The 22907-nt window shown below is 43.4% G+C and overlaps 1 protein-coding gene across 9 annotated transcripts in view; it reads left to right on the forward strand.

The window, feature by feature from the left end:
• Positions 1–2314: 2314 nt before the first annotated feature.
• The window catches only part of UEVLD (UEV and lactate/malate dehyrogenase domains), a 71342-nt gene continuing 50749 nt past the window's right edge, over positions 2315–22907 (forward strand). For 2 of the 9 annotated variants that reach the window (XM_050755408.1, XM_050755411.1), the window contains exons 1-3: positions 2315–2442; positions 12224–12308; positions 21678–21743. In XM_050755408.1, the coding sequence (XP_050611365.1) occupies positions 2401–2442; positions 12224–12308; positions 21678–21743 (193 nt within the window). In that variant the 5' untranslated portion in view covers positions 2315–2400. The remainder of the gene's footprint in view (positions 2443–12223; positions 12309–21677; positions 21744–22907) is intronic. The other 7 variants (XM_050755416.1, XM_050755417.1, XM_050755409.1 and 4 more) reach the window with 4 other exon arrangements.

The following is a 22907-nucleotide window of genomic DNA, read 5'->3' on the forward strand; positions in this document are numbered from 1 at the left end:
TGATGCTCACAGCTTGGCCCAGTTATTCTTCTGTGGCACATAATCTCACAGAACACCAACATGAGTGAGACAAGGTCAGTCAGACTAAAAAAAGTGAGACACAACGAGGCCATTTCAAAATTTTGTCTAAGAGACAAGAGAGCAAGGTCACTGCAAGCCATGAAATATAAAAATGTTCTTCTCTATTATGAGTGACTGCTGCTTCTTTACCAAGTATAGCTTTATCTTCATTCTAGTCTGTCCATCTTACAGACAATACTGATTCAGATACCTAGTCACAGAAACGTCCCTGCTTTCTGACAGCACCCAATCCAGGGTGAAGCCTGGCTTTCTTGAGCCCTCCCGCAAATCGCCCAAATTCTGTAATAGGTTCTCTCTCTCACCAAGCTGTCCCAATGGTTCTCCACAGCACCTGCTTCCTCACTGCAAGACCTATTAATAATGAACTCAACTTGTTTAAGTACAGGTGTGTTCCTGATGGTCTCTGGCTGGAGGGCAGGGACAGGCCAGAGTCCTTACAATTGTCTACAAAGCCCCACGTGGTTCTTGGACTTCATCACCCATCAGAATCATCTGGAAGACTAGTTAGAAGAGAACTGCTGGTCCCCAACCCCAGAGCCTGTGATTGAACAAAGCTGGGGTGAGGTCTTAGATTCTGCACTTCTTCTTCTTTTTTTTTTTTTTTTTTGAGACGGAGTCTGGCCCTGTCGCCCAAGCTGGAGTGCAGTGGCGCGATCTCGGCTCACTGCAAGCTCCGCCTCCTGGTTTCATGCCATCCTCCTGCCTCAGCCTCCTGAGTAGCTGGGACTACAGGCACCCGCCACCACGCCCGGCTAATTCTTTGTATTTTTAGTACAGGCGGGGTTTCACTGTGTTAGTCATGATGGTCTCGATCTTCTGACCTCGTGATCCGCCCGCCTCAGCCTCCCAAAGTGCTGGAATGACAGGCGTGAGCCACTGCGCCCAGCAGACTCTGCACTTCTAACAACTCCCCGCATCTGAGGCTGCAGGTCTGGAGATCACACTAAAAGACTCACTTCTCTAAACCATTTGTTCCTCCCTCTTGTTTCCCTGACTTAGCCTCCTTGTCTCTACTCCCGTCTTACTTCATTCTACTCCAGCCACACTGGCCTTCTTGCTGTGTTGAGCCTCCCTCTGCACATGCCTATCTTAGGCTTCTGCTTTGTCTGCACTCTGATTCATAACACTTACTCCCTCAACCCTCAGTGAGAACTACCCCAATGTCCTTACCCTTTTAAGAATTTATTCTCCACAACACATAATCAACCTTCTGACACGCTGAATAATTTACTTATTACATTTATTGTTTTGCTCTCCCTCTGCTAATAAAGGAATGACACCCTTAAGACAGCAGCTATCTGAGTGTATTTTGTTCACTGCTGTATCCTGAGACCTGGAAAAGTAGCTGGCAAGTAGTAGATGCTCAACAAATACTTTCTGAATCAATGTTCCTTCCAGCTTTTCAGCTGCTTCTCCTGAGTTAGGGCAGCGCTCCCTTCAGATCTTCCTATAAACACAATCTCCCTCCTATACGCCCAACCTCTTGACAATTACAATATCCAGCTCCTGACTTTTCGCTTCAGCGGCTCACGCCTGGGATACAGGGAAGGTAAGTCAGTCACGGGTCAAGGAGACCAAATAACACCAGAAAATTACTGTATCCTGCATCTCTTCTTCGCCCACCTTCTCCAAATGACCTTATTCACCCACCTCCCTCCTCTCTTGTTTTCCAACTTTTTCGTTCACCTGGCTGTCTCCTCTCTCTGACCACCAACATTGTTATGGCACCCCTAAAAAAATTAAAAAGCAACCCCTCGCCCCGTGCTGCGCCACCCTCATGCTGGGGCTCCGCTTCTCCGACAAGGATCCTCCTGACTTTGTTTCTCCTTTCTACTCCCTGAAATTTTGCTTCTGAAATTCCATTACCGCCTCCTTCCTAAATTCAACCGCAATTTTAGGTCTTGCTCTTTCCTGATACACTGCGGAATTTAACACATCTGTCTGGAAACTCTTCAAGAACACCGCGTGTTGCTTCTACCTCCTTTATAGATTCTACTCCGGTCCTTCCTAGTCTTCCCTTCATAAGTGTCCTCAAGTTTCCTTCCAGGAAGATGGGTCGTGGTTTCCTTGACGCCAACGCGTTTCTGGCCGTGCCCTCGTCACTTGCCCACTCCGGGGTCAAGAAGCAGGTACCTCGGATTCCGGACGCAGCCGCGGCTGAACCCGGTGCTTTGAATGCGGGTGGAGTTTTCAGTCTGGAAAGAGGCGGGGCCTTGGACCGCCCGGAAGTTTGGTCCTCAGCGGCTTCCGTCCTGCAGCAAGTCCGGAACAAGGCCAGGAGGCTGGGGTCGTGGGACCTGGCTCGGGACCGGGCTGGAGATGGAGTTCGACTGCGAGGGCCTGAGACGGCTGCTTGGCAAGGTGCGGGCAGTCCGCAGGGCCAGGTCTGGGTCCTCAGGGTCTTGGTGGGGGGGGGGTTCCTCTGCCTTTGGCCAGATTGCCTCCGTTTTGCGTTTCCCGGCTTGTAGTGGGGCTTGGAGCGGGGGCAGCTGGCTATGGGGAGCGGCCCCAGGGTGGCTGAGGGGACCTGGATTCTGATTTCTCCCGCAACTCCGAGGTTTCCCAGCCTCCATCTGGTGCGAGCCCTCCTCATACCCCCAGCTTCACTGACCTCGAACAGCTCGCAGCACTCGCCTAACCACGCCTTTCTGTCTGCTGAAATGGTCTGCCTTTTTTTTCTTTTTTCTTGAATTGCAAAGCTCATCCTTTGTAAGACCCAACTCAGTCACTCCCTGGAAGATTGAATCAACCCTTCTGTTTTCAAAGATACCGATTATCACATTGTGGAGTAATTATGTATTTACAAACCTTACTCTTGCTGTGAGCCCCTTTGACTGCAAAGATTGTGCTTTTGTATTCCCTTCATCTAGCCACTGTGTTTGACAACAACATAAGTACTAAATAACTGTGCTGTGAATGAAAGAGCTGAGTAGATTTAGGGATGAAGACAGAGCTTGAAGGCCCTGGAGAGATCTTAATGTTGGAAGGTTGGGGAGTAGGCGGGCCGACCTAGAAATCTGACCTTTATTTCCGAGACCTGACTAACCTGAGTTCCCGGTGTACAATCTGAGGAAATCCCCACCAATTTTCTAGTTAAGAAAACTAGTTTTCACCAGTTTCCTAGTTAAGGTTTTTTTTTTCTTTGACAGAGTCTTGCTCTGTCGCCCAGGCTGGAGTGCAGTGGCGCGATCTCGGCTCACTGCAACCTCCACCTCCTGGTTTCAAGCCGATTCTCGTGCCTCAGCCTCCCAAGTAGCTGGGACTACAGTCGCGCGCCACCATGCCTGGCTAATTTTTGTATTTTAGTAGAGATGGGTTTTCACCATGTTGGCCAGTCTGTTTTGAACTCCTGACCTCAAGTAATCCACCCGCCTGAGCCTCCCAAAGTGGTGGAATTACAGGTATGAACCACCGTACCCGGCCTTTAGTGATTCACCCGGCCTTAAGTGATTTTTAATGCGTCTTAAGACTTTCTAATGCGGAAACCATAGTTTATGCCATTTTTGTTATACTTGCTTCTTTCCTTGTTGGGGCAGTTTACATATCCGTGGGAGGTTTTGAAGCCTTAAGATTGAAATTGTTTATGTAAGGGACTTGAATGAATTTATCTACTGCGACAGGTGCAGATCTTGTAGGAAGAGAAGTATCATAATGCTTAGGATTACTACGCTTTCTGTCTCCTCTTCAGAGCACATGAAATTAAAAGAACCATTCAAGGTTTAATGTGCAGAGGATGATGGATTGTCCGATGAGAAGAATTGTTCAAGTTAAGATTCAAGCATAGAGCATATTTTTGGTGGAACTGGAATGAAGGAAAAGAAGAGAGACAATGGTTTTTTCAAGGGTGAGAGTAGAATAGTAGAGGATTTTCTTTTTTCCGTCAGTGCATAGCATAGAGTCTGGCACATAGATAACTTATTGTTATTGTTATTATTATTATTATTATTATTCATTTTGAGACGGAGTCTCGCTCTGTCAGCCAGGCTGGAGTGCAGTGGCGCGATCTCTGCTCACTGCAATGCCCGCCTTCTGGGTTCAAGCGATTCTCCTGCCTTAGCTTCCCGAGTAGCTGGAACTACAGGCGCCTGCCACCACGCCTGGCTAATATTTTTTTGTATTTTTAGTAGAGATGAGGTTTCATCATATTGGCCAGGCTGGGGTAGCTTATTATTAATAAGTATTTGTTTGCTGTATAAATTAAGGAAACCAATCAGAAACAAGTCAGTTCAGCAAATATTTGAGGTTCCCTGACCATTCATTGCAGTAGGCAAATAATATCATTTAATATCTGAAAATAGTTTTAGCCTGGGCACGGTTACTCATGCCTGTAGTCTTCACTACTTCAGAGGCTAAGGCAGGAAAACAGCTTGAGCCCTGGAGTTTGAGTATGCAGAGAGCTATGATTGTGTCACTGCTTGCCAGCCTGGGAGACAGGACGAGAACCTGTCTCTAAAACATAGAAATAAATTTAAGGCCAGGCACGGTGGCTCATGCCTGTAATGCCAACACTTTGGGAGGCCGAGGCATGTGGATCACCTGAGGCCAGGAGTTCGAGATCAGCCTATCCAACATGGTGAAACCCCATCTCTACTAAAAATACAAAAAAATAAGCCAGGCATGGTGGCACGTGCCTGTAATCCCACCTACTTGGGAGGCTGAAGCAGGAGAATCGCTTGAACCTGGGAGGTGGAGGTTTCAGTAACCTCAGGTTGTGCCACTGCACTCCAGCCTGGGCAACAGAGGGAGACTCCATCTCAAAAAAATAAAAAATAAATGAATTTAAAATTTTTAAAAACTTAAGAAATAATTTTGTTGTGGAAAAATCGATGGAGAAATGATCAGTACATTAAAAAATTAAGCAACTATGGAGAAAGTAAAAAATCTTATTAAATAGATATCCCAGTTTCATAGATGTGAAGATTGTCAGTTCTCCCCAAATTGATCTATAGGGTCAGTGCAGTTCTTGGAAACTTCAAACTGATTCTAAAATTATAAGAGCCGAAGGCCAAGGATAACTTTGACATTGTTATGGAAAAAGAATAGATATGAGGGCTGGGCGTGGTGTGGCTCACGCCTGTAATCCCAGCACTTGGGAGGCTGAGGTGGGTGGGTCACTTGAGGTCAGGAGTTCGAGACCAGCCTGGCCAACATGGTGAAACCTCCTCTCCACTAAAAAATATAAAAACTGGGCATGGTGGTGGGCACCTGTAGCCCCAGTCACTTGGGAGGCTGAGGCAGGAAAATCGCTTGAACCCAGGAGGCAGAGGTTACAGTGAGCTGAGAATGCGCCAATGCACCCCAGCCTGAGCCACAGAGCAATACTCTGTCTCAAAAAAAAAAAAAAATAAGAAGAAGAAAGAAAGAATAGATGATAGATTTGAGGACTTGCTCTACCAAATATCAGTACTGGCAAGTAAAATTTAGTGTGGCATTGGTGTGGAATAGACTAACCAGTGAAACAGACTAAAGGGCCTAGAATCATAGTCATACATGTTTGGAAATGCAATATAAAACAGAAGACATTGCAGATAACTCGCAAAAGGAGAATGCAGAGAAAAGTGAATATCCACATGGGAAAAATGAAATTGTACCTTGTATTCCTACCTTACGCCAAACATAAAAATTTCCAGTGGATTAAAGACCTAAATGTAAAAGACAACTTTAAAACCTAAAAATATAAATGGTATAGGCTCAGAATATGCAAACCGTTTTAAAATAATACACAAGTAAGAGACAAATTCAACTATATTAAAATTAAGAACAGAAGACACTGTGGAGAAGATGAAGAGGCAGCCAAGCGCGGTGGCTCACACCTGTAATCTCAGAACTTTGGGAGGCCAAGATAAGCAGATCTGTTGAGTCCAGTAGTTATGGCAAGACCCTATCTCAGTTTTTTAAAAAAGAAAGTGAAGAGGCAGGATACAAACTTAGAGAAACTATCTGTAGCACACATAACTGACAAAGTTTTGATATCTAAAATATATAAAGCATGCCTACAAATCAATATTAAAACCAATAAATAGGCCAGGCGTGGTGGCACACACCTGTAATCCCAGCACTTTGGGAAGCTGAGACGGACAGATCACAAGGTCAGGAATTCAAGACCAGCCTGGCCAACATAATGAAACCCTGTCTCTACTAAAAATACAAAAATTAGCCGCCCATGGTGGCTTGTGCCTGTAGTCCCAGCTACTCGGGAGGCTGAGACAGGAGAATCACTTGAACCTGGGAGGTGGAGATTGTGGTGAGCCGAGATCGTGCCACTGCACTCCAGCCTGGGCAACAGAGTGAGACTCCATCTCAAAAAAACAGAAAACAAACAAACAAACAGTAAATAGAGAATTGGGCAAAAGATATAAATGAGCATATTTTTAAAAACAGGAACAAATCACTAATCACATTTCAATTGTTAGTAGCCACATGTGGTTTGTGGCTATCATATTGGACAATGTATGTATAGATTATTTCCATTATGGCAGAAAGCTTTGTCATACAGTTGTGTATCGTAAGTGGGTGGGTCAATTCACCAGTACTTATTATTCTTCAAAAAGTGTGTGCTTTTTCTTTTTTTAAAAAAAGGTAGAGTCTTGCTCTGTCTTCCAGGCTGGAGTGCAATGGTACCATCATAGCTTACTGCAGCCTCAAACTCTTGGGGTCAAGTGATTCTCCTGCCTCAGCTTCTGGAGGTAGGTAGGACCACAGGCAGCATCACCACTTCTGGCCAATTTTTATTTTTATTTTTGTAGAGACAGTGTCTTGCTATGTTGCCCAGGCTGGTCTCGAACTGCTGACCTCAAGTGATCCTCCGTCCTGGACTGTCCAAAAAGCTGGGATTACAGATGTGAGCCACCATGCCCAGCCACATAAGTATATTCCTTCATTTATATTAAGTGTTACATTTAGAGAAATTACCTAGTTTCCTAATTCCTATTTTCTGCTCCACCAGCTGAGTTCTGTCGGAGAGGCAACTTAACCTAGATGTGCTCACTCATAAAATGGTAATACGGCAGTGGCTCACACCTGTAATCTCAACACTTTGGGAGGCTGAGGCGGGTGGATCACCTGAGGTCAGGAGTTCAAGATCAGCCTGACCAACATGGAGAAACCACGTCTCTACTAAAAATACAAAATTAGCTGGGTGTGGTGGTGCATACCTGTAATCCCAGCTACTTGGGAGGCTGAGGCAGGAGAATCACTTAAAGCTGGGAGGTGGAGGTTGCGGTAAGCCAAGATTGCGCCATTGCACTCCAGCCTGAGCAACAAGAGTGAAACTCTGTCTCAAAAAAATAAATAAATAAATAAAAATACTGGACTTGTTCTATAAGATTCCTTCCTGCTAAAAATTTCTTTTAATAAATGATACTACAAAGTATTATTATTCTTCAGTGTGCCCTACATTTGAGCAAAGTCATATAAGAATACTCTTGAAATATCAGTCTTCTGGGCCAAGTGTGGTGGCTCATGCCTGTAATCCCAGCACTTTGGGAGGCCGAGGCAGGTGGATCACACGAGGTCAAGAGTTCGAGACCAGCCTCGCCAACATGATAAAACCCCATCTCCACTAAAAATACAAAAAAGCCAGACATGGTGGCTGGTGCCTGTAATCCCAGCTACTTGGGAGGCTCAGGCAGGAGAATTGCTTGAACCCGGGAGGCAGAGGTTGCAGTGAGCCAAAATAGCACCACTGCACTCCAGCCTGGGCAACAAGAGTGAAACTCAGTTAAAAAAAAAAAAAAAAAAAAAAAAAGCATGATGGCTCACATCTGTAATCCCAGCACTTTGGGAGGCCAAGGCAGGTGGCTCACTTAAGCTCAGGAGTTCGAGACCAGCCTGGCCAACTTGGTGAAACCCAGTTTCTAGTAAAGATAAAAATTAGCCAGGTGCACACCTGTAATCCCAGCTACTCAGGAGGCTGAGGCAGGAGAATTGCTTGAACCCGGGAGATGGAGGTTACATTGAGCCGAGTTCATGCCATTGCACTCCACTCTGGGTGACAGGGTGAGACTGCCTCTCAGAAAAAAGAGAAAAGAAATATCAGTCTTCTGAATACACTGTAGTACAGCAGGCAAATTTAAAATTTTATTAAACTCAATTTTTCAGTCTTAATAATTTTTATAACCATGTTTAGAATCTCTTGGACCACTTTCTTCTTTAGTGAAGTACTTGTACCCTTTAAGCACATGGCACTGCTTGAGGCACATTTCTTGAGAGAATGTTATGCAGAATTTTCAGTGGTGAGGACCAGTATGAAATCTGTCTTAATATTACACTAAGAAGATACGCTGTTTAATATGTAGTGAAAATAAGGCTGGGTGTGGTGGCTCACACCTGTAATCCCAGCACTTTGGGAGGGTGAAGCAGGTAGATCCCTTGAGCCCAAGAGTTCAAGACCAGCCTTGGCAACATGGTGAAACCCCGTCTCTATGAAAAATACCAAAAAATTATCCAGGCATGGTGGCACGCACCTGATTGTGCCACTGCACTCCAGCCTGGGTGACATAGTGAGACCCTGTCTCAAAAAAAAAAAAAAAAAAAAAAGTTAATATTTTCCTTGGGACAGATAAAATAGGTCCTTTTTGGCAAGGTAGGGGGGTGTCAAAACAAAACAGCAAATGAAATATTTAATAGTAACATTTGGGTTTTTAAGTCCCGAGAAGAGTGCTTTTGCTGGCTTTGAGAAACTTGTGTAGCAGTTTTGCAATTAAATCAATTCTAGTGTAGCCTTATATAGCTATTAATAATCATGTTCTCCAGTGATTTTAAGGATGTGAAAAATAGTGGAAAATGAAGCAAATTATATTTGTTGATAATATGTATATTCCAGGTGACAACAATGCAGCCTTTTGTACATTTGTGTAGTGTTTGGAGTTGAGGTGACTTCATTCAGTTTTGTTTACACTGAATCATGGGCACTGAATCTAGGACTCACTTTGCCCAGCAGACTAAACAAGTCTGTTTTAGTTAATGCTAATCATTAGTTTTGATGCTCAATGCTGTGGATCATATTTACTTTCTATGTCTACTCTACTCATATAAATCTGCCTATTTCCTAACTCCTATCCAAAAAACATTATCAAAGGCACACCCTGTACTAAGTACTGTGAAGAGATAGAACAATGAGTGAAAGACGATTCCTGCTCTCGAGTTGTTTATAGTCAGACTTCTCTTCTAGCAAATTCTTCCCCATCTTAGAATGACCTTCCCTTTTCCCCCTAATTTTCTTTTTTTTTTGAGACAGAGTCTGGCTCTGTCGCTAGAGTGCAGCGAGGTGATCCCAGCTCACTGCAACCTCCACCTCCCCGGTTCAAGTGATTCTCCTGCCTCAGCCTCCCGAGTAGCTGGGATTACAGGTGCATGCCACCACGCCTGGCTAATTTTTGTATTTTTCGTTGAGACAGGATTTCACCATGTTGGCCAGTCTGTTCTCGAACTCCTGACCTCAAGTGATTTGCCTGCCTTGGCCTCCCAGTGTGCTGGGATTACAGGCTTAACCACTAATTTTCTATACCATTCTAGATTCTAGGCTGAAATGTAGATTCAACTTCTCCAGAGGCCTTTCTGTAACTTAGATGTTCTTTGTGTCAATTTGTAGTTTCCTGCCTGTACTTACTGTTGTATACATATTTTGTTTATTATCTCACTTTTACATATGTTAATTGTAAGACCTTCATACACACCTGTTGAAGTTGGTAGGCAGTAGAGCTATATCTTTTTTTTTTTTTTTTTTTTTTTGAGTTGGAGTTTCGCTCTTGTTGCCCAGGCTGGAGTGCAATGGCACGATCTTGGCTCACTGCAACCTCCACCTCCTGGGTTTAAGCTGTTCTCCTGCCTTAGCCTCGCAAGTAGCTGGGATTACAGGCATCTGCCACCACACCCAGCTAATTTTGTATTTTTAGTGGAGATGGGGTTTCACCATGTTGGTCAGGCTAGTCTCGAACTCCTGACTTCAGGTGATCCACCTACCTTAGCCTCGCAAAGTGCTGGCATTACAGGCATGAGCCACCGCGCCCGGCAAGCTGTATCTTTTTTGCGGGCAAACAACTTAACGCTCTGAGAGAGGAAACAGGATCCACTAGCAATCCTCTTCCATTTTCTCCCAAACTCCCACAATCCTAGGTATCCACCAGTCTACTTTGTGTTTCTATGTATTTGCCAGTTCTGGATATTGCATATACATGGAATCATAAAATAGGTAGCCTCTGTGTCTCATTTCTTTTATTTTTAATTTTTCTTTTTTTTTTCTGGGAAGCACAGTCTCTGGCCAAGACCAGAGGCAGGCACTTCCTGTGTCTATTTTCTTTCACTTAGCATAGCGTTTTTAAGGTTCATCCATGTTGTAGCATGTATTAGCCCTTTATTCCTTTTTGTGGTTGAATATTTCATTTTATGGATATGCCACATTTTATTTATCCATTCATTAGTTAATGGACATTTGGACTGTTTTCACTTTTTGGCTAGTATTAATAATGCTGGTATGAACAGTCGTATACAAGATACCTGTTTTCATTTTTCTTGGGTGTATACCAAGAAGTGGAATTGCTCAGTCATGTGGTAACCCTGACTCTGTTGAATCTTTTGAAGAACTACCAGGCTGTTTCCCAAAGCAGCTGCATCATTTTGCCACTGGCAGTGGTATATGTGTGAGAGTTCTGATTTCTTTTTTTTCTTTTTTTTTTTTAATTTTGTTTTCTTTTTTATTTTTATTTTTATTTTTTATTTTTTGAGAGTTCTGATTTCTTTACATCCTCTCCAACACTTGTTATTTTCTCCTTTTGGTTATAGCCTGTCTTTTGATTATAGTATGAATCCACCAGCTGTTTTGTTCTTTTTCCTGATTGTTTTGGCTATTCTGGGTCCCTTGAATTTCCATATGAATTTTAGAGTCTGTACATCTTTGGCCAAAAAAAAAAAAAAAAGGGCAGCTGGGCTTTTGATAGGGACTGTGTTGAATCTGTTGAGGAAAATTGTCATCTTAACAATACTATCTTCAAATCCATGAACAAGGGATGCTTTCCATTTACTTTGCTCTATTTTATTTTTTTCAACAATGTTCTGTAGTTTTCAGAGTCGAAGTTTTGTACCTTTTTACATTTATTCCTAAATATTTTATTCTTTTTGGTGCCATTGTAAAAGGAACTGTTGTCTCAAATACATTTTCAGAATGGTAAACTCTTAATATACTTATTTTCTTTCATTTAAACCTCAACGCAGCGTAAGAGGTAAGTATTATTTATTTTTGTAGATGAGAAAATAAGCTTAAATAATTTAAATGATTTTGCCCCCAAGACAACCAAGTTAGTATCTCTGAGAAGACATCTGGATAAATGAAGAGGCAGTTCACACACCTGACTACAAAACCTTACATGATTTTGTTTTCCATTTGAAACCCAGCATGCAGTGCCAGGAAGGTGGGAGGGGAAAGTCGAGGTGTCTCAAGTGAATAAGTCATGCCAAAAAGACAGTTGGATCTTGAATGGTGGTGAGAGGGGTGATTTCATTCTGCCTTCTCTCTCTGGAGGTGTTTGGAGGCAGTTTGATTTAGAGATTAAAGACCCTGGTCCTGGATTTGAGCTCCGGCTTCACTATTTAACTTGCTATCGAACTCAGCAAGTTACTCTGATTCTCTAGCTTTTGTTTTCTTCTGCTGCTCCTATAGAGCAGTTGTAAAGCCCTCCCTGCCTCGTAGGGGTGTTGTTAAAAAGATTAAATCAAATACCATTCATGTTTGTAAAGCTCAGAGCTCAGGGCCTAGTACACGGTAAATTGTCAGTTAAATGTTAACTGCAGGCCAGGCGTGGTGGCTCACTCCTGTAACCACAGCACTTTGGGAGGCCGAGGCGGGTGGATCAGGAAGTCAGGAGTTTGAGACCAGCCTGACCAACATGGCGAAACCCTGTCTCTACTAAAAGTACAAAAAATTAGCCAGGCGTGGTGGCACATGCCTGTAATCCCAGCAACTCGGGAGGCTGAGGCAGGAGAATCGCTTAAACCCAGGAGATAGAGGTTGCAGTAAGCCGAGATCCCACCACTGCATTCCAACCTGGGCAACAGAGCGAGACTCTGTCTCAAAAAAAAAAAAGTTAACTGCAATTGTTCTTTTATAAGCTTTATTCTTACTACATGCTTATTTTTCTCTTTTCAGTACAAGTTCAGGGACCTAACTGTGGAAGAACTAAAGAATGTAAATGTATTTTTCCCACATTTCAAATATTCCATGGACACCTATGGTAAGAATCATATCCTCTAGTTTAAATGCTGCATTATTTGAACTACTAATTTTTGGTCCTAAAGAGCTGCAAAATTGTAATTTCTTGTTTTCTCTTTTATCCTCTGATTTTCAGCTATACTTTATAAACTGCAATTTCTGAGAAAGCTTAAATTAATACAGTGTATCTTGTATTAGTTTTCTATTGCTACTGTAACAAACTACCACAAACTTAGTGGCTTTAAAAAACACACATTTGGCCGGGCGCGGTGGCTCAAGCCTGTAATCCCAGCACTTTGGGAGGCCGAGGCGGGTGGATCACGAGGTCAGGAGATCGAGACTATCCTGGCTAACATGGTGAAACCCCGTCTCTACTAAAAATACAAAAAACTAGCCGGGCGTGGTGGCGGGCGCCTGTAGTCTCAGCTACTTGGGAGGCTGAGGCGGGAGAATGGCGTGAACCCGGGAGGCGGAGCTTGCAGTGAGCCGAGATCACGCCACTGCACTCCAGCCTGGGAGACACAGCGAGACTCCGTCTCAAAAAAAAAAAAAAAAAAAAAAAAAAAACACACACACATTTACTATGTTCCAATTCTGTAGGGCAAGAAGTCCAACAAAAATTTCTATAGCTTAGAAAGTGAACTAGAGGTTTGACTTGGCTAAAATCCAGCTGTGAGCTGCCTTTGTTTCTGGAGGCTCTAGGAGATAATCTGTTTCCTTGCCTTTTTCAGTTTCTAGAGGTCACCCACATTCCTGGGCTCTTGGTCTCCTTTCTGCGTCTTCAAAGCCAGCAGTGTTGCATGTCTCTAACCATTCTTCTGTAGTCAAATCACCCTCTGACCACAGCTGGGAAAGATTCTCTGCCTTTTTTTTTTTTTTTTTGAGACAGAGTCTCGCTCTGTCGCCCAGGCTCGAGTGCAGTGGCGCAGTCTCAGCTTACTGCAAGCTCCGCCTCCCGGGTTCACGCCATTCTCCTGCCTCAGCCTCCTGAGTAGCTGGGACTACAGGTGCCCACCACCATGCCCAGCTAATTTTTGTATATTTAGTAGAGATGGGGTTTCACCTTGTTGGCCAGGATGGTCTCAATCTCCTGACCTCGTGATCCGCCGGCCTCAGCCTCCCAAAGTGCTGGGATTACAGGTGTGAGCCACCACACTTGGCCAGATTCTCTACTTTTAAGGACCAATGTGATTAGATTAGACCCACCCCAGTAATACCAGATAATTTCTTCATCTCAGACTCCTTAATTTTTTTAAGGTTAGGCAAGTGATCAGAGTCACTAATCACATCTAAAAAGTCCCTTTGCCAAGTACGGTGACACATTCACAGGTTCCAAGGGTTGGATATGGACATCTTTGGAGGACCTTATTCCGCCTATCATACATATGGTTGATTCTAAATTATTAACAGTTTTAGTTATCTTGTTCACTTAATAGTAAGAATTTAGTTATCTAAGAAATATTTTACTTTATTCTTTTTTTTTTTTTGAGACAGAGTCTTGCTCTGTTGTCCAGGCTGGAGTGCAGTGGCACGATCTCAGCTCACTACAACCTCTGCCTCCTAGGTTCAAGCAATTCTCCTGCCTCAGCCTTCCAAGTAGCTGGGATTACTGACATGCACCACCACTCCTGGCTTGGCCAGGCTGGTCTCAAACTCCTGACCTCAGGATGATCCTCCTGCCTCTGCCTCCCAAAGTGTTGGGATTACAGGTGTGAGCCACCCCTCCCAGTCTATTAGCTTTCAAAAATTTCTGACTACAGCCTGCAGTTGGAAGTATATTTTATATCGTGATCCCATATGCACATAACTAAATACTGTGTCCACTTTGACATTTTCTGTTCCATCCCATTTTTAAAATTTTAATTAAATTAATTAATTAATTAATTTTGAGATAGAGCTTCGCTCTGTTGCCCAGGCTGGAGTGCAGTGGTGTGATCCTGGCTTACTGCAACCTCTGCCTCATGGGTTGAAGCAATTCTCCTGCCTCAGCCTCCTGAGTAGCTGGAATTACAGATGCATGCCACCATGCCCAGATAATTTTTATATTTTTAGTAAAGTTGGGGTTTTGCTATGTTGTCCAGGCTGGTCTCGATATCCTGGCCTTAAGTGATCTGCTCGCCTTGGCCTCCCAAATTGTTGGGATTACAAGTGTGAGCCACTGTGCCCGGCCCCATTTTATTTCACTTAAAAATAAATGCTGAACTAGCGCAGGAACAGAAAACCAAATACCGCATGTTCTCACTTATAAGTGGGAGCTAGGCAGGGCGCAGTGGCTCATGTCTGTAATCCCAGCACTTTGGGAGGCTGACACAGGTAGATCACACCGTCAGGAGATCGAGACCATCCTGACCAACACGGTGAAACCCTGCCTCTACTAAAATACAAAAAAATTAGCCGGGTGTGGTGATGTGCACCTGTCGTCCCAGCTACTCAGAAGGCTGAGGCAGGGGAATTGCTTAAACCCAGGAGGCGGAAATTGCAGTGAGCTGAGATTGCGCCACTGCACTCCAAGCCTGGCAACAGAGTGAGACTCTGTCTCAATAAATAAATAAATAAATAAATAAATAAATAAATGGAAGCTAAATGATGAGAACTCATAAACACAAAGAAGGAAACAAGAGACTAGGGTCTACTTGAGGATGGAACATGGGAGGGGAGAAAAGAGTAGAAAAGATAACTTGGAAACTGGGCCTCATACTTAGGTGATGAAATAAATCTGCACAACAAATCCCCACAACATGAGTTTACCTATGTAACAAACCTTCACATGTACCCCCAAACCTAAAATACAAGTTGTTTTAAAAATTATGTATCATATTAATAAAGTAAACATGCCAAAATAAATAAATAAATACAAATGCTTGTTAAAATTCAGGACCCAAGAATTAGTCAAAATTCACATTTTCAAAAACTGCTTTATTCTGCATGTGTATGTTTTAAATTTCAGTTAGATTAAGAAAATGTTCAGATAAATTCAGATTATATAAATTCAGATTTATATAATAGACATCTTGAGGAGTTGTTGAAGTGTTTTGTTTTTGCTTTTTTTTTTTGAGATGGAGTCTCACTCTGTTGCCTAGGCAGGAGTGCAGTGGCGCAATCTCGGCTCACTGCAACGTCTGCTTCCCGGGTTCAAGCTATTCTTCTGCCTCAGCCTCTCAAGTAGCTGGGACTTCAGGTGCATGCCACCACACCCGGCTAACATTTTGTGTTTTTAGTAGAGATAGAGTTTCACCATGTTAGCCAGGATGGTCTTGATCTCCTGACCTCATCACGATCCGCATGCCTCGGCCTCCCAAAGTGCTGGAGTTACAGGTGTGAGCCACCGCACCTGGCGTATTGAAGTATTGATTAGCACAATAGCATAGGCTTACATATGTGGCACATAATTGTGTATGTGGAAGAAATTATTAGATTCTAGGCTGGGCAAGGTGGCTCACACCTGTAATCCCAGCACTATGGAAGGCCGAGGCAGGTGGATCACTTGAGGCCAGGAGTTTGAGACCAGCCTGGCCAACATGATGAAACCCTGTTTCTACTAAAAATACAAAAAAATAGCTCGGTATGGTGCCATGCACCTGTAATCCCAGCTTCTCAGGAGGCTGAGGCAGGAGAATTGCTTGAACCGGGAGGCGGAGGTTGCAGTAAGCCGAGATTGGTCCACCGCACTCCAGCATGGGCAACCAAGTGAGACCCTCTCTCTCAAAAAAAAAGAAATTATTAGATTCTGATTCATCAGTGACTGGTCTCTTGATTAGCACCTAGTTATTTGGTGCTATGTAAGTGCCTGGAATGAGGGATATAATAGCTACTGTTTATTGAATGCCAGATATTCTTCCAAATGTTTTATCTACATCATTATTATTATTATTATTTTTGATACAGAGTCTTGCTCTGTTACCCAGGCTGGAGTGCAGTGGCGTAATCTCGGCTCACTGCAACCTCCACCTCCTGGGTTCAAGTGATTCTGCTATCTCAGCCTCCTGAGTAGTGAAGGGGTGGCCTGCCCTTCCACACCTGTGGGCATTTCTCATTAGGTGGAACGAGAGACTTGAGAAAAGAAATGAGACACAGAGACAAAACATAGAGAAAGAAAAAGTGGGCCCAGGGACCGGCGCTCAGCATACAGAGGACCCACGCCGGCACCACGTCTCTGAGTTCCCTCAGTATTTATTGATCATTATCTTTACCATCTTAGAAAAAGGGAAGTGGCAGGATAATAGGATCATTGTAGGGAGAAGGTCAGCAGTAAGACATATGAATAAAGATCTCTGTGACATAAGTTTAAGGAAAAGTGCTGTGCCTTGATATGCATATGCAAACATCTCCATAAACCTTTTTAGTGCATAAAGAGCAGCATTGCCACCAGCGCGTGCCACCTTCAGCCCTTAGGTGGTTTTCTCCTTTCTCAGTAAACAGAACATACAATCGGGTTTTACACCGAGATGTTCCCCACCCAGGGACGGGCAGGAGACAGATGCTTTTCTCTATCTCAACTGCCAAAAGGCCTTCTTTCCTCTTGTACTAGTCCTCCTCAGCACAGACCCTTCACGGGTGTCAGACTGGGGGACGATCAGGTCTTTCCCTTGCCACGAGGGCATATTTCAGACTGTCACGTGGGGAGAAACCTTAGACAATACCTAGCTTTCCTAGGCAGAGGTCCCTGTGACCTTTGGCAGTGTACGTGTCCCTAGGTACTTGAGATTAAGAGAATGGTGATGACTTTTCACAAGCATACTGCCTTCAGGCACTTGTTCAACAAAGCATACCCTGCACAGCCCCAAATCCGTTAAACCTTGAGTCACCACAGCATATGTCTCTTGCAAGGACAATGTTGGGGGTAGGTCACAGATTAACAGCATCTCAAATACAGAACAAAATGGAGTCTCTTGTGTCTACTTCTTTCTATATAGACACAGTACCAGTCTGATCTCTCTTTCTTTTCCCCACAAGTAGCTGGGATTATAGGTGCCCACCGTGATGCCTGGTTAATTTTTGTATTTTCAGTAGAGACAGGGGTTTCAGCATGTTGGCCAGACTGGTCTTGAACTCCTGACTTCAAGTGAGTCACCTGCCTCACCCTCCCAAAGTGCTGGGATTGCAGGTGTGAGTCACTGCGCCTGGCCTGTCTATATTATCTTAAATATTTTTTTTACAACCAAAGCTGTGTGGTATTATTATCTTTATTTTGCAGATAAACTGAGACTCCAGGAGTTTAAATAGCTTGCTCAAGATTACACAGCTAGTAAGGGATGGAGTTGGGGTTTGTACTCATGTCTGTCTTGTACTCTGTTGTCTCTTTCCTCTATTTTTTTTTTTTTTTTTGAGACGGAGTTTTGCTCCTGTTGCCCAGGCTGGAGTACAGTGGCGCCATCTTGGCTTGCTGCAGCTGTAATGCCCAGACCGTTTGTTCCCCAAAGAAGACCACCAGAGTCCAGAGTCAAAGCCAAGCGGCAAGGATCTTTTACTGCAAGTTCGAACTTGGTCCCTCCATTCCACAGCATACAAGAGGGCCCCGAACAATGCGAGTGCTTGCTTTTTATAGCCCGATATAAATAGGATACGTAAAGTTACAGAGGAACAAGGGAATTCTTTTGGTTACAGCATTACAATTGGTTTACATTTTAAGTTATACATTCAGTAGTTTTTCTATTGGTTCCCGCGCTTTCAGTAAAACCTCAAACGGCTGTGTCCTTATTGGGGATTTTCCAGGTGGTGTTTGTACTGGGCTCAGGAAATTGAGAGATATATGGTGGGATGTGTTTGTACTGGGCTTAGGAAGTTGAGAGATATATGGTGTTTGTACTGGGCCTGTTTGTGTTGAGCCCGGGGCTGAGGAATGTGCCTGATTTCTTTCACAACCTCCACCTCCCGGGTTCAAGCAGTTCTCCTGTCTCAGCCTCCTGAGTAGCTGGGATTATAGGCTTGCACCACCAAGCCCAGCTAATTTTTTGTATTTTTAGTAGAGACAGGGTTTCACCATGTTGGCCAGGCTCGTCTCCAACTCCTGACGTCAAGTGATCCGCCCGCCTCGGCCTCCCAAAGTGTTGCGAATACAGGCGTGAGCCACTGCGCCTGGCCTTCTTTCCCCTTTCTAACAGGTTATCAAATCTATTTAGAATTTTTGCTTACTCTTATACAATGTCTTTCTTCACCATATAGTTTGATGCTTTTTTGTGTCGATTACTTCTGATTCTCATTTCCCTGTCTAGAGAAAGCTCTAATGCCATTAAACCCTCAAATTATAGGATTAATATTGTCAATGTACATTTTTTATTGAAGACAATGACAGTAACGCATCACAGTCACTTCTATTTTGGCTTTTTAAATATTTTGCTTAGACAATGAATATTCATACTAGTAGTTTCTCTACCCTATTTCTAGGTGGTTCTATGTCCTTGAGTAACAAACCCTATTCCACTCCTGTTTCTATTTAGTTTTTGCTAGTGGTCCCTTCATTCATTGTTACCTTTCCTTCATGTAATTCAAGGTAAACACTTATACTGACATATACTCTTGGCCCTTGGGTTTTCTGTATCAGCCTGTGCTATGGTCTGAATGTTTGTGTCCCTGCAAGTTCATATGCTGAAATCCTAACCCACAAGGTGATGGTATTAGGAGGGGGGCCTTTGGGCCCTCATGAATGAGACTGGTGTCTTCTTAAAAGAGCCCATGGCCGGGCGCAGTGACTCACACCTGTAATCACAGCACTTTGGGAGGCCGAGGTGGGTGTATCAATTGAGGTCAGGAGTTCGAGACCAGACTGGCCAACATAGTGAAACCCTATCTCTACTAAAAATACAAGAAAATTAGCCGCGCATGGTGGTGGGTGCCTGTAATCCCAACTACTAGGGAGGCTGACGCAGGAGAATTGCTTGAACCTGGGAGGTGGAGGTTGCAGTAAGCTGAGATTGTGCCACTGCACTCCAGCCTGCCTGGGCAACACAGCGAGACTCCATTAAACAAAAAAAAAGCCCTGAGAGAGACTCCTTGCTTCGTCCACCTCGCCCTTCCCACCATGTTAGGACACAACAAAAAGACAGCTGCATATATACCAGGAAGCAGGCCCTCACCAGACACCAAATCTGCTAGCACCTTGGCCTCAAACTTTCCAGCCTCTAGACTGTGACAAATAAATTTTGCTGTTTATAAGCCACCCAGTCAATGGTATTTTGTTACCGGAACGTGAATAGACTAACACAGCCTGGTTTCCTCTTGCTGCTTTCTAATAGGTTATGAAATCTATTTAAAATTTGTTCTTCGTCTGCTCAAATAATACAGCTACTGAAGTACTAAAAGGACTGCACTCCAAGATAGTTTGATTGTTTGAGACCAGAGATAGTGTTTTCTGTACTCAATCCTGAGATTAGGGCATTGATTCTCTATCAGTGTGTCCCAGTTATTGATGGGAAAGTTGAAATTTCAGAGATATGAATGTTGAAAAAAGGTTGAGAATAATGGAATTAGAGAAACCAAGGAAAGTAATTATTGATCTAACAGGTTGCTTTAGAAAGCAATGCTGGCAGTTTTTCTTCTGATTCTAAAAGTGACTATAAATGATTTTGTTACATGTGATAATTTTTTGTCCGTTTGTTTTTTGCGGGAGACTGGAGGTTGGTTGGTTGGTTTGTTTGAGACGTAGTCACTGTCTGTTGCCCAGGCTGAAGTGCAGTGGCATGATCTCAGCTCACTGCAGCCTCCCCCTCCTGGGTTCAAGCAGTTCTCATGCGTCAGCCTCTCCAGTAGCTGGAACTACAGGTGCATGCCATCATGCCCTGCTAATTTTTGTATTTTTAGTAGAGACGAGGTTTCACCATGTTGGCCACGCTGGTCTTGAACTCCTGACCTCAAGTGATCCACCCACTTCGGCCTCCCAAAGTGCTAGGATTACAGGCATGAGCCACTGTGCCAGACCTGGAATTTTACTGTTACTCAAATCAGTCTCCCTGAGCATTCTGAGATCAGTTTTTAATGACAGCTTGGTGGGTGGGGGAAGCCAGTGAGCCAGGAGTGCTGATTGGTTAGGTAGAAGATGAAATCATGGGAAGTTGAAGTTGTCCTCTTGCTCTAAGTCACTTCCTAGGTTGGGGTCACAAGATCAGATGAGCCAGTTTATCAATCTGGGTGGTGCCAGCTGATCTGTCAAGTGTACGGCCTGCAAAATAAGCGCTGATCTTAGGAGCAGTTTAGGGAGGACCAGAATCTTGTAAGCCTCCAAGTGCATGATTACTAAACCATAATTTTTATTTTATTTTACTTTATTTATTTTTCTGAGACAGAGTCTCACTGTGTTGCCCAGTCTGGAGTGCAGTGGCGCAATCTTGGCTCACTGCAACCTCTGCCTCCTGGCTTCAAGTTATTCTCCTGCCTCAGCCTCCCAAGCAGCTCGGACCCACCACACCCGGCTAATTTTTGTATTTTTGTAGAGATGGGGTTTCATCATGTTGCCCAAGCTGGTCTTGAACTTCTGACCTCAAGTAATCCACCTGCCTTGGCCTCCCAAAGTGCTGGGGTTACAGGTGTGAGCCACCATGCCCGGCCATAAACCATAATTTTTAATTTTGTGGCTAATTTGTTAGTCCTACAAGGGCAGTCTAGTCCCCAGGCAAGAAGGAAGTTTGTTTTGCAAAAGGGCTGTTATTGTCTTTGTTTTAAACTATAAATTATAAATTAAGTTCTTTCCAAAGTGAGTTCAGCCTATGCCCAGGAAAGAACAAGGACAGCTTAAAGTTTAGAAGGAAGATGGAGTTGGTTAGGTTAGATCTCTTTCGCTGTCTCAGTCATCATTTTGCAAAGGCAATTTCAATCCTCCCTTTGGGTTTTTAAAACACCTTAATCTTAAGGTGTTGGCTAATGAAAATGGGAAAAGGCCGTTGATCACTCTGGCTTCTTCCTGCTGACAGGGGGCGTAGTGGAGGTAGGTGTTGACCCCGAGGTGAGAGGAGTAGAACCACTTTGCAACTGACATGTGACAATTATTTAATAATGGCCCCAAATATTATAGTACTTCTTAAAAGTTTTCACATTCTGTCATACGATCGTTATGACAACTTGGTAAGGCAGTCTTATTATCTTTATTTTATAAATGATGAAACTGAAGATCAAAGACGATTAAAGTCACCAAAAGTCACATTCCTCTAAGTGGGGAAGGTGGCCCTAGAACTTGGGATTTCAGTATCAAAGGCCTGTATTCTTTCAGCTACCGTTACTGCTTTCTAAGTAAACAACATCTAATCATTTCCTCTTGTTGACAGATTTACCGATTCCTAGTTTAGAGATTGTGTGTGTATTTGTGTGTGTATTCATGAGCACACACGTGCACACTTACATACTTTACTACAGTTCTTTCTCTTTCTGATTGCACATTTTGGGGCTTTTTTTTTTCTTCTAGTTTTTAAAGATAGTTCCCAGAAAGACCTGCTGAATTTTACTGGCACAATTCCTGTGATGTATCAGGGTAAGTGTGGAAGTTGAAAAAACGTGAGTTTTCTAAAAGACCAGTTCATTTAATAACTTACATTTGTTTATGCCATAACATTCTTAAAGTATTGTTACAGATATATGACCTATACAGAACCTTACTGGATCTGTTCCAGTCAAGGAAAGCCTATATTAATGTCAACAAGTTCAGTTCAATTCAACAAATACTTATTGTCAACTGTGTGCCCACTGCTCTGGTAGGCTCCAGGGTATGAAGGAAAGCAAGACAGACATAGGCCTGCCCTTGGGGAGAGTTACTTTTTTCTTCTACATCTATATTTTGTTCCCCTCCTTTCCTCTCTATGTGATATAACATTATCTCCATTCCATAGGTGAAACTGAATCTTAGCCTGGTCTGATTTACCTAAGATCACACAGCTAGTGTTAGCCTGAAACTCAGACTCCAATAGGAAAATTTTACAACACAAGAGGTCATGAAAGCTCAAAGAAAGGAACACATTTTAGAGTGACCTAGCAGTTTAAAATAGCTAAGTGTTTGCCCAAAAATAAAGGAAAACAAATCACTGACTTTTCTTATACTTAACTCTTCCCATGTTTCCAGACCTACTTCTCCTGTGTTCAACAAGGACTAACCTTTCAGATAAGAATCACAAGAGATTGCTTATATATAGTATGATTTTAAGAACACCAGTGAATCTTTGTTTCCAAATATTTCTCTGAAGTGGTGCCTGAAGTTTCACTATTAGAAATTCACTGTTCTTGCTGGGTGTGGTGGCTCATGCCTGTAATCCCAGCACTTTGGGAGGCCTAGGTGGGCAGATCACTTGAGGTCAGGATTTCGAGACCAGCCTGGCCAACATGGTGAAATCCCGTCTCTACTAAAAATACAAAAATTAGGCCTAATGGCACGGCCTGTAATCCCAACTACTCAGAAGGCTGAGGCAGGGGAATCTCTTGAACTCGGGAGGCAGAGGTTGCAGTGAGCCGAGATCATGCCACTGCACTCTAGCCTGGGTGACGGAGTGAGACTCAGTCTCAAAAAAAAAAAAAAAGTTCACGTTCTTTTGAAATGCAAATAATCCCAGGAAGAATAACATCTATAATCACTAATATACAGTTATGTGCTTAAAGGAAATTTTTGGTATTTGTTGAATAGTTGAGTTAGTTTGATTATTGACTG

The sequence above is a fragment of the Macaca thibetana genome, chromosome 14 (genome assembly GCF_024542745.1).
Source record: "Macaca thibetana thibetana isolate TM-01 chromosome 14, ASM2454274v1, whole genome shotgun sequence".
Classification (NCBI taxonomy): Eukaryota; Metazoa; Chordata; class Mammalia; order Primates; family Cercopithecidae; genus Macaca; species Macaca thibetana.